The sequence below is a fragment of the Sus scrofa genome, chromosome 5 (assembly GCF_054392235.1).
Source record: "Sus scrofa isolate SSC_HxYL_T2T_F1_AM1 chromosome 5, Sscrofa_HxYL_maternal_Yorkshire_Landrace_v2.0, whole genome shotgun sequence".
NCBI classification, from domain to species: Eukaryota; Metazoa; Chordata; class Mammalia; order Artiodactyla; family Suidae; genus Sus; species Sus scrofa.
In genome coordinates, this window is record NC_139387.1 from 86,466,470 (window position 1) to 86,478,172 (window position 11,703).

At 44.2% G+C, this 11,703-nt stretch overlaps 2 protein-coding genes across 2 annotated transcripts; one reads left to right on the top strand and one right to left on the bottom strand.

Moving 5' to 3' along the window:
* Positions 1 to 729: 729 nt before the first annotated feature.
* On the top strand, positions 730 to 3,389 carry LOC100622090 (olfactory receptor 5BS1-like). Its single transcript, XM_021091257.2, has 2 exons — positions 730 to 1,502; positions 3,227 to 3,389. Exons 1-2 carry the CDS (start codon positions 730 to 732, stop codon positions 3,387 to 3,389), a joined length of 936 nt encoding a protein of 311 aa, XP_020946916.2.
* A 5,000-nt stretch (positions 3,390 to 8,389) lies between these two features.
* Positions 8,390 to 10,693, bottom strand: LALBA (lactalbumin alpha). The gene is given in 4 exon segments (NM_214360.1): positions 8,390 to 8,706; positions 9,232 to 9,307; positions 9,961 to 10,116; positions 10,558 to 10,693. Coding segments are annotated over 4 exon segments (426 nt in total). The 5' UTR covers positions 10,691 to 10,693; the 3' UTR covers positions 8,390 to 8,645.
* Positions 10,694 to 11,703: the final 1,010 nt, after the last annotated feature.

An 11,703-nucleotide genomic window follows, 5' to 3' on the forward strand; every position in this document is an offset into this window, starting at 1 on the left:
TGATGAGCACAGCCCTCACCTCCAATTTGACGGCTTCCTTGTGCCCAACTTCCGCGAAAGCAGACAACTCATGGGCCACCTATGCTTAGGGAGACACAGGAGGGGAGAGCGTTTCCATTTAGTAGCAGATATACCCAAGGAAGACTGTCCCCCAAGCTGTAGAATGTCTAACCTGGAATGGACGACAGAAACCATCTAGTTTTGCCCGATTCCCTTTAATGAGAAGCCCAAGTGACTTATTCACGAACCTACAGTGACAGAGAAATGATTTGTGCCATCAGTAGGTGTCCCCATACCTCTATCAGTCATTCAAACCTGCATCACAGCCTGTCAACCAGATGGTTGGCCAAAATGCTTATTGCTTACTCACTACGCCAGTGAGCCTTCCTGTACGGAAGAGCACACTCCAGTGCCCTGGAGTCTTTTGACAACTCCCTTTCCTTCTCCAGTCTGGATCATCTCTGTTCTCCTCGTCTTTCCTTCCAGGTTTGATTCTCTACACTCCTCCTTCCAACCATCTCTACCTGAGCTGAGATTAGGTTATTGCCCTGAGCTGGGAAGGGTTGATGAGGTCTGGCATGGCAAGCTTGCTTCCACGACATGTTCTGTGCTGGGTCACTCCTGAAGCTTTATTCATAGTGCCCCATCCCCAGCCACACTCTGAGACTCGAAACACATTTGAGCCTTCTTTTCTCTTCTAGTCCCTCGCAAAGGAAACTTGAATGCTCCATGGAAGGTGGCAACACAACCACGGTCACCGAATTTGTTCTCCTAGGACTATCTAACAACCCTCACATCCAGGCAGTACTATTTGTAACATTCCTGGTGGCTTACCTCCTCATCCTCACAGAGAACCTGCTGATGCTGCTGGTGATCAGTACTGATTCCCACCTCCACAGCCCCATGTACTTCTTCCTCAGCCACCTCTCCTTCCTGGATGCCTTCTATTCCTCCATCATTGTCCCTAAGCTGCTAGAGCACCTTCTTTCCAAGTGGAAGACTATATCCCCCCTTGAGTGTTTCGCCCAGATCTCCTTGGTCATATTTTCTGGAGCCACTGAAACTTGCCTCCTTTCAGTCATGGCCTATGACCGGTTCCAGGCTGTGTGCCACCCACTGTTGTATGCGGTGGCTATGAACAGGAAGGTGTGCACTGGCCTGGTGGGAGCATCCTGGGCCATAGGAATGGGGACGGGCTTAGTTAACACCATCCTCCTGGCTCAGCATCACTTCTGTGGCCCCAACCTTGTCCGGAGCTTTGCCTGTGAGCTTCCCCCAGTGCTCCTGCTGGCCTGCTCTGACCCCTCTGTTAGCATTGCCTCCATCCTAACAAGCACAGCTGTTCTCGGCATTGTCACCCTTGTTCTCCTGCTGGGTTCCTACACCTGTATCATCATGACAGCCTTAAGGATCAACTCTGCCACAGGTCGGAGCAAGATCTTCTCTACCTGCTCGTCTCATTTCCTTGTGGTCACCATCTTCTATGCTTCAGGAGTGTCCAGGTATGCCATACTATATCACCTGAGTATAACTGCAGGCTCTTTCTCACTCGAGAGGAGCCTCAGTCTTTTGCACATGTCATTGCAAAGGAGCAGGAAAAGAACTGCACTGGAAGTTAGAGTTCTAGCTCTGCTGTTGACTAGATGTGTGGATCACAAAACAATCTATTTTCTTTCCAAGGCCCAGTTTTCAAACGCTGAAAATAAGCTCACATAAACACCAAAGACTTCCCGCCTTTCATTAACTATGACTTCAGAGTTCTCAAAAGGAAACCAGAGAGCTTTTGGTAGCGCTTTTGTCAGTGCTAGGCAAAAATTAAAATTAAAATAAACATATCATCCTTGAAACAGAGGCCATTTCTCTTGGAAATGGAAGTCTAGAAGATGGGTCTCAGAGCTTATTTGTCCTACGACGATTTATCAGGCACCTTCTACACACAATAGCTGCTTTACACAATCAAGCTCAATGTTAGTATGTAGCACACGACAAGAGAAATATTAACCTCATTTTCAGGTAAGAAACCTGAGTTTCAGGAGTGGCCAGGGACTTTTTCAAAGGTCCCAGAAGAAGCTAGTAACGGAGCCACAGCATATGCCTAGGCTGCCTGACTTCAGACCTCATGCTCTTTTCTACCGTGTTTCTCTCAAACATACACGCTCTAGTTGACGGGTCCTTGCTTACCAGGAGGAAGAACAACGAAGGGCCTGCGATTTCTACCAGTGAGCTAGAGATGGCTTTGCATAGATTGCGCTACAGTTTTCCCACCTGCTTGTTACTTGGGAAGGGGTCGGGGGCAGGAAAGGATAAAGAATGATCCAGGAGAGCTCACCTGAGCCTGAGGACAAATCTCCTCAACCTTCTCAGTTTCTTCATTTACCACAAGGGGGTAGAAGATTTCTCTCACCTAGTTCACAGACATGTTGGGAGGGATAAATTAAATGGGGAAAAATGAGAGTAAATGAAATATCCTTTTTAAGCAAGTGCATCAGTATGCACAGAGGACATTCCAATAATGATGGTACCATTGCAAAAAAAAAATGTTTTAAACGATTCTTTGAGAAATATTCCCAGTGACACTCAACAACATGCATCCACATTTTTAATCTTATCTATGACTCATATCTTGTGCTAAACACATTTTTATCTTTCACTTTGTTTACCAAGTTGGGCTTCTTTTCTAAGTTAAAGAAAAAACACTCTTTAAAGGACACACTAAGGATTATAAAAAATAATGTGTTGTGATTCTGGGGTAATTCCAAGAGCCATAAATGTTAGGAACAATGACAGCATGAAGTTTTGTGAGGAACAGTCATCACGAGATGAAAACATATAGTTGCATACATAGTAAAAAGAAGAGAAAAAAATCCTCATCGTCATAACTATTAAGGAAAGATTCTTCGAAAGGTAGGAAGTGCTACAAAACTGCATGAAGTTATTTTCAGCTCTACTCTACTCTGCAGCACTTGATATGCTGCAGACCTTCATCTGCAAGGCAATTTCTACAATGTGCCACATAACGTCACTCATATATGGAGGCATTTGAAGGCAGAAATGACTGCCTTCTCACTGATCATATAGTCATTTCTGGGTGCTGCCGTCCATAACAGTGACTCAGAACCAATGACCCTCTTTGCAGAGTGCCTGTGATGGGATGGGCCATGGCCACCAACAGCACCCCCGCCACTGCCCTGAGCTCAGTTCACCTCTTTGTGCCATTCCCTTCAAGGTACGTGACTTCAGCTTCTGGCTCAGCCCTGGAGCAAGTGCTGTCTGTGCAGTACAGTGTGGTGACGCCACTGCTTAACCCCCTCATCTACAGCCTGAAGAACCAGGAGGTGAAAGCAGCTCTGAGGAGGATGCTGACCAAGAAGTCTAGACTTAGCTCCTAAGCCAGGCTCCACTGCCTCCTCACAATAGGAGAGGATGTTGTGGGAAAGAAGAGGAGACAAAAAGAGCTGTTATCAGCACGCAATCTTTTCCAAAACCAAAGACTTAGTTCCTCTGACCCCAGTGCCCTCCCCAAGTCAAGGGAGATGAGAAGACTGCCATCCACAGGGGGCCCAGTCACCATCCAAGAAAATCCTCTCAAAAACATCATGGAGGGTCCTCAAAAAAGTAAAAATAGAACCACCATACAATCCAGAAATTCCGCTTCTGGGAATATATTTAAAGAAACAAAAATACTAGCTCAAATAGATGTCTGCACCCCCAGGTTCATAGCAGCATTGTTTACAATAGCCAGAAATCAACAGCAACAACAACAATAAAAAACCACCTAAGTGCTGTCAGTGGATAAATGGATAAAGAAGTTATGCGGTAGGTGAGCGGTGGGGGTGGGGGGGTGTGCTTGTGCACACGCACTCAATGGAATATTGTTTAGCTATAAAAATAAGGAAATTCTACCATTTGTTACAACCTGACCTTGAAAGCATTGTGCTAAGTGACATAAGTCAGATGAAGAAAGACAGATAGTATCTCACTTATATGCAGAACCTAGGAAAAAATAAAACTCATAGAAAAAGAGATCAGACATGCAGTTACCAGAGGTGGAGGGTGGAAGGCGTGGGTATTGGAGGACGGTGATCAAAAGTACAAATTTCTGGACTTTCCTTGTGGCATACAGCATAACTACATGGTGTTGTCTCTGCTGTGGCTCTGGTTCAATCCCTGGCTCTGGAAATTCCACATGCCGTGGGTGTGGCCAAACACTTAAAAAAAAAGAGTTCCCACTGTGGCTCAGTAGGTAAGGAACCCAACTAGTATCCATGAGGATGTGGGTTCAATCCCTCGCCCTGCTCAATGGGCTAAGGATCCGGCATTGCCCTGAGCTGTGGGGTAGGTCACAGACACAGCTTAGAATCCGCATTGGTGTAGGCCAGCAGCTACAGCTCCAACTTGACTTCTATCCTGGGAACTTCCATATGCCTCAGGTGTGGCCCTAAAAATAAAAAAATAAAAAAGTTACAAATTTCCAGTGTAAGATACATAAATATTGGGGACATAACGAACAACATGATGACTATAGGTAACAAATTGTATGAGTACAGGAACATTGTTAAGAGAGTAAATCCTAAAAGTTCTCATCACAAGGAGAAAATTTTTTCATTTTTTTCATTTTTCTTCTCTTTATATTGTATCTTTATGAGATGATGGTATGAGCTGAACCTAGGAATACTCATTTCACTATTTGTATAAATCAAACCATTAAACCATCACACCATACGCTTTGAACTTATACAGTAATGTATGTCAACTATCTCTCCAAAAAACTGGGGTGGGGGTGGGAGTAAAGAAAATCCTTACAGCTTCACCAGCCATTTCTACAGCTATCGCTTTTTCCTCTCATCTTGTCCTTTCCACCCCTCCCCTTCTGCCTCCCCCTCTCTTGCCTACTTTCATCTATGCCCAAAGTATAAATCAACCTATCTGACCACTAGCAAATATTCCACTTCATTCTGGGAGAGTCTCATCTTAGTACTGAGACCCAACTCCTCTTCTTTCTCATCACAAAATTCACTGGAAGATCTACAGCTCCAGAGTTAACTGAGAAAGAAATGAAATAAAGAAAGTGTGTCTCCTCCTGTCTTTGTTTTTTGTTTTATAACAGCACCTGCAGCATATGGAAGTTCCCAGGATAAGGGTCAAATTGGAGCTGCAGCTGCTGACCTACACCACAGCCCCATCTGCAACCTATGCCCCTGAGAGGGGCCAGGGATCAAACCTGCATTCTCAGGGAGACAATGTCAGGTCCTTAACCCACTGAGCCACAGTGGGAACTCCCTGTCTTTATTCTTAACAAGCAACACCTAAAGTAGAACATAGAAAATAGTAAATCCTCAGTAACTATTTGTTGACCAGCTAAGGAGTGAGTGAAGGAATGAATGATGGATCTGTCTGAAGAGTCCTTTCTCTTACATAATCCTAGGAAACAGGAGGGCGTATCCCCTCTAAGGTACAAGTCTTGAGAGCAAAAATCCTAACAGCTTCTGTATTCCCAGTATCTAGTATAATCCTCTCACCTAATAGGCTCTCAGTAATTGTTGGGGGGGCGGAGAATGAACGAGAAAGAAGGAGGAGGGAGAGAAGGAACATATGCAAAGGAATATTTAATTTTATCAATAAAACTCCTGTATTCACAACAAGTTAGATGTCAGAGGAAAGCAGCATGGAGGAAAAATCAGTATAGAAAGAAAGAAAAAGTCCCTATTTGGGGACCCCATCCCAGGTCTTCCTCACACAGAGCTCAGTGAAATGTGTGCACTCTGACAGCCCTGCCCTGAATCTCCCAATCGCCCACCTTAGCCTGGACCACTTCAGATCCCTGCTTGCTCAAGACTTATCCCAGGCCTAGAGGAAGGAGGAGGAGTTGGAGAGGGCAAAATAAATGTTCAGTGGCTATCCCACCTCCCATTCATCTCCCAAGGGTTGTCAGGAAAAGAACAATGGCAGTTTCCTGCCCTGCTTCTACCCATAGGCAAGAGGTCTGCATCACTCAAGACTACTTGCATGCCAACTCCCTGGCTTCTATCTGTTTTTGATCCTTTGACTCTCAGGCGAAGATCTTCTTGGCAATTTTCAGTTTCCTTCAGCCTAGCCCTCTGAAAATGATGGCCTTGTATATGGTACACTCACTGGTGAACTTTCCAAGATCAGGTTATTTCTCTGTAAAATGAAGGCCAGGGCTATGGAGCTGAGCAAAACAGTCCCAGCTTTAGTTGCATTTCTGCTCTGGCCACTTTGTGGAGATGGTCCCTTATATTTTCCAGAGCATATGCCTTTCTGAGCGTGTAACTGACGCAAACTAAGATGTAGATGTGTGAGGAATTCCACTGTGGCTCAGTGGGTTAAGAAACTGACATGGTATGTGTGAGGATGCAGGTTCAATCCCTGGCTTCACTCAGTGGGTTTAGGATCCAGTGTTACAAGCTGCAACATAGGTCGTAGAAGCAGCTTGGATCTGGTGTTGCTGTGGCTGTGGTGGAGGCCAACCAATTCAGCTCCAATTCATCCCCCAGCCTGGGAACTTCCATATGCCACAGGTGTGGCTCTTCAAAGAAAAAATAATAATAATAACTAGATATGTGATAATGGTGGAAGCAATGGCCATTCAATCTTTCCTTCCCACACACACCCATACATGGAGTTTACTTCGAAAAACCCTGCAGACTTGGGGGAAAGCTTTTTGTCCCATAATTGGAAAGAAAATAGCATGTAATGCCCCTGGGAGATGTGTCATATTGTGTTTAAATTCAGACTAAAGTCATATGATGAATACCAAGCTATTTCCTGGGAGTTTGTTTTCATCAAGTATAGGAGAAGGATGGCCTGACCACCCATTGCCTGGCCCTATAGATCCGTAAGTAGGTCATTGGGACTTCATCTGGCAGCTTCTTGTCTCTGAAACAAGAAATATGGTGTGAATGCCTAAAGCCACAGCGGGTATATAACATAGGAGGAGAGAATTAGAAAATATCTAGGCTAATATAAAAGGTTTTTTGTTTTTTGTTTTTTGTTTTTCTGTTTAGGACCACACCTGCGGCATATGGAAGTTCCCAGGCTAGGAGTAGAATTGGAGTTGCAACGGCTGCCAGCCTATGTCACACCACAGCAACACCAGAACTGAGCTGCATCTGTGACTACACCACAGCTTTCAGTAACAGTGGATCCTTAACCCACTGAGCAAGGCCAGGGAGCAAACCTGCATCCTCATGGACACCATGTCATGTTCTTAACCCACTGAACCACAATGGGAACTCCAAAAATGGGGTGATTTAAATTGGAGTCTTGGAATACCAGACTATCAAAGCAGGAAGAGATCTCAGAAAAATCGCTAGGCCAAAACCTTCATTTAAAGACAAGGGAATTCCTGGTGTATAGCGCAAGGAACTATATCTAATCACTTGTGATGGAACACGATGGAGGATAATGTGAGAAAAATAATATATATGTATATATGTGTGTGTATAACTGGGTCGCTTTGCTACACAGAAGAAATTGACAGAATATTATATATATCAACTATAACAAAGAATTTTACATAAGAATAAAATAAATTACTCAACTAATACAAAATAGGATGATTTTCTTTTTTTATTTTTAAGGCCATACCCACAGCATATGGAATCTCCTGGCTAGGGGTGGAATTGGATCTGCAGCTGCCAACCTACGTCACACCCATGGCAATACCAGATCCAAGGTGCATCTGTGACCTATGCTGCAGCTTGTGGCAATGTTGGATCCTTAACCCACTGAGTGAGGCCAGGGATCAAACCCACATCCTTACAGATATTAGTCAAGTTCTTAATCCACTGAGCCACAATGGGAACTCCGTGAAGGTTATATTCTTAGGGGTAAGGAAACATCTCTACCCCCTCAAATCACCAATTTCAGATTCGTGGAGTCTCTGCCCTTGCTGTACTTATCCCATCCCACATCTCTACCTGTCAAAATCCCACCAACACTTCAAGACGAGCTTACATGTCACTCCTCTCATGAGTCTTTCCTTGATCCCTTTTCCCATGCCACCCACTGAATATTAATTACCTTTTCTCTTATGAATAGTCAAGGCATATTTATAACCTCTCTCATGATACTATTTCTTATATCATAATTTTTTAGTGTTTGTTTTATCTTTCCTACTAGTCTTTAAGGGAAGAGATGCTTTTAGCCAAATTTGGATCCCCACCATAATTCCTTGAATATGCTAGGTGGTCAGTAAAACTTTGTGGAATTGAATTGATACAGAAAGTAACCACCATCTTTGTGTTGTAAGTTCAGCCAATTTCCTCTTTAGTTGAGATGAAGGGTGGCCATGTCCCATGGCATCAGTGTCCACCCACTCACCATATTTCCTCCCTCCCCCTCCAGGAAGAGAACACAGCCAGCCACTCAAGATCAGGCCCTTTATTCAGGACAGGTGGAATCCACTGTTGTAGTGACAGCCATCAGGGGCACTGAGCAAAGGTTAAAAATCCAGTGCACCAGTCACGCATCTCTAGAGAATAGTGTCCGATGGCATCACTACAGGGCCCAGGGCTCAGAGACAAATTAGCTTCAAGAGGATACAAAGAAGTAAAATGAGGTAGCCTTAGGGAAGAGGAGTTCCAGGAACATAAAGAAGGCAGAAGCAGCAAGACAGCGGGTGTTCACATCTTCTCACAGAGCCACTGATCCAGTTTTTCTGAACAGAGTGCTTTATGGGCCAACCTGATAATGAAAAAGGAGACAAGGCAAGTTGACTGACCAGATTTTAGCTCAAACTTCCATCTAGCTTTATCCCCAGGAGGACTGTAGTGGAAGAGTGTGGGTGAGAATTACAGAAAGACTTTCCCAGTCAGGTGGCAAGGGAAGAGACACTGAGCCACCTAGTGGAGTTAGGTCTATTTAAAAAAAAAAAAAAAAACTCTAAGAAAATTGCAGGACAGTAGTACAAACAGTTTGCTTTAGGGTTTAGAACTAAACTAGTAGAATTAGAATTAGATGTCCAAGACCAGGTAAAGGAAATCCTGGGTCTCAGCCCTCTATTAGGGAACCCTTGTTAGGGAAATTGCTAACAATGAGTGGTGTGAGGCTTGAAAATTGGAAACATGAGTCTGTTTGATGAGTTTTGCTTTGAAGACTACATTCTAGATTAAATGACCAGGAGATATAGAGAGAGGGGAGTGGTGCTGGGACTAAAGGGGTGAGAAGAAGGAGGGGAAGGGTAAAGTAGAAAACAGAATGGGGATTCACCAGTAGTCAATCCCTTCATTATCCAGGATCTTCTTGGCACACATCATGTCATCAGTAAGGTCATCATCCAGGAATTCTGGCAGGAGTTACAGGAAAGGGAATGAGAGAGCTAAGTATTATCCAGAAAGGTAATAAGTTTGCCTCTACCCCATATCTAGTAGGTCTGACCCTTCTCTGAACTGGAGGCTTATGTCTATTGCCTTCTTTTTTCTTTCTTTTTTTTTTTTAGGGCCACACTTGTGGCATCTGGAACCTACACCAGAGCTCATGGGAAAGCTTAATCTACTGAAAAGGGCCAGGGATTGAACCCAAGTCCTCATGGATAGTAGTCAGGTTTGTTACCTCTGAAGCACAAGAGAAACTCCCTTGTTGCTTTTCTATATGAAAAGGCCAATATGGTAATGCCTTCCCTAGGGAAGGACTCCCTTCACTTCTCTGGGGTATCTCTGGAGGAAATATCAACTTCATCAACTGACTTACTCTGCAAATGCAGGGCATTAGGCTTCAAGACCCCCAAACAGCTTAGATCGTCTACCCATGCACTTCAAGGCACTGTCTGGAAATTTGGTGATAATGAAAATTTCTAACAGCTTCTTACTCAGTACTGTCCACTGAAGTCCCATTGTTGATGTGGAGTCCAAGGCAGTGACGCCAGAGGAGTGTCTGATATCAAAAAGGAGATTATCCCAGGGAAGGCTCCAGAAAAACACAAGAAAAGAGGTTACTCACTGTCACAGGAGATGCCACAGATGTTCTTTGACTGGATCTGGTTGTCTCTGCACCAGAGTTTATTATTGATCTGGAAGAGTCCATATTCTGTGCTGCCATTGTCATGCACAATGGTTTTTGTGTCATAGCCACTGATATGAAATATGGTACAGATCCCTGAAGGAAAGATGAAAAACAAAGGGATGTCCATGAATAGCACAAAGGAGAATCTATATTCCTAGACAGAAAAAGGCTCTGTAGCCAATACCTAAATATGGCAAACCACAGAATATTCTTTCTTTTTTTTTTTGCCACGCCTGTGGCAGGTGGCATGAACCCACACTGCAGCAGCGACTCCGGCCACTGCAATAACAAAACCAGATCCTTACCTTGCTATGCCACAAGGGAGCTCCCCACAAGAGTATCTTGATGAGATAAAGAGTTCCAAAAAGGATCAAACAATGGGAGAAAGATAGGCAAATAGATGTCATGAAAGAGTAAACAGATAATCAGAGAAGATAAAATTATTAGATAACTGAATTAAAGAAAAGAGGACAAAAAGAAGGGTGGAAGAAAGAAAATGAAATATGGGATAAAGCAAGATAGCTGGGAACTCACATTCAGGCAAAGTGATGTCTCCATAGCCATCCATGTCTTTCAGCACCTGGGACAGCTCACATTTTGTAAATTGCTTGGCCTGGATGGCAGGAAAGAGAATCCCCACCACGAGGAGAGAGACAAAGGACATCATTTTGGTTGCACCCGAGATCCTGATATGGGGACACCACACAGCTTCACCTCCTTTTATTCATATAGAAAGCCTCAGGGGCCCTGGTATCAAGCCCTACCTCCAGGAAGAGGATGAAGAGAGACTGGTCATGCCAACAAAGAGACACTAAGCCTGCCAGCTTCCTTCCGTAATTTCATACCATTTTTCCTTTCCCTCCAGGAATCTCTAGTCCCATACCAGGTATTGTGACCTGTACAGAGAGAGTTACAAACATGATTTTGTTTCCCATTTGGCTTTATTTCTACCTTTGTTTCTTGTAAACTTGGTTCTAGGAAGCAGGATGTCCCCAGCCTACTTCAGGAACAAATGGGGCCTCAGGGGTAACAGGAGTGAAGCAATCTGAAAATACAGAAAGAGTCCATGGCCAACTCCCCCTTCTTAGAAACATACAGAATATGGGAAAAGAGTGTATGTCATCACATGTCACCGTCCCAGGATCAGAGCTAGCATTTGCCCAGTCAACTCAGGCAAGTGACAAGAACGCAGGGGAATCTTTCCCAAAGCAGTATCTCGCCAAACAACAAAATTGGGGGCATTTTAAGCCAAGAGTGTATGCATATTCAGGAGGGTAAAACTGAGCAGGGCCTGTGGCTTTCCTGGACAAAAATGCCTTTCTGTGTCCCCCATTTCCTGTTTTCAGGAAATAGGCCTCATTAACCTCCATGGCCTTCCCCAAGTTCTAAAGGGCAGGTTCAGAAATTTGCTAATCAGGGAAGGGAAGGGATGCAGAGACAAGGTAGGAGCCATCCAGCAACAACAGCAGCCTTGGGTCAGGGTCCTGGTTTTTCCTCAAGGAATATACATAAAAATATCTTTGAATTTTTTTGCAGAACTAAACCCCCAACAAATGAAAGATGTTATGGAAGTTCCCATTGTGGCTCAGCAGAAATGAATCTGACTGGTGTCCATGAAGTCACGGGTTTGATTCCTGGCCTCATTCAGTGGGTTAAGGATCCGGCGCTGCTGAGACCTGC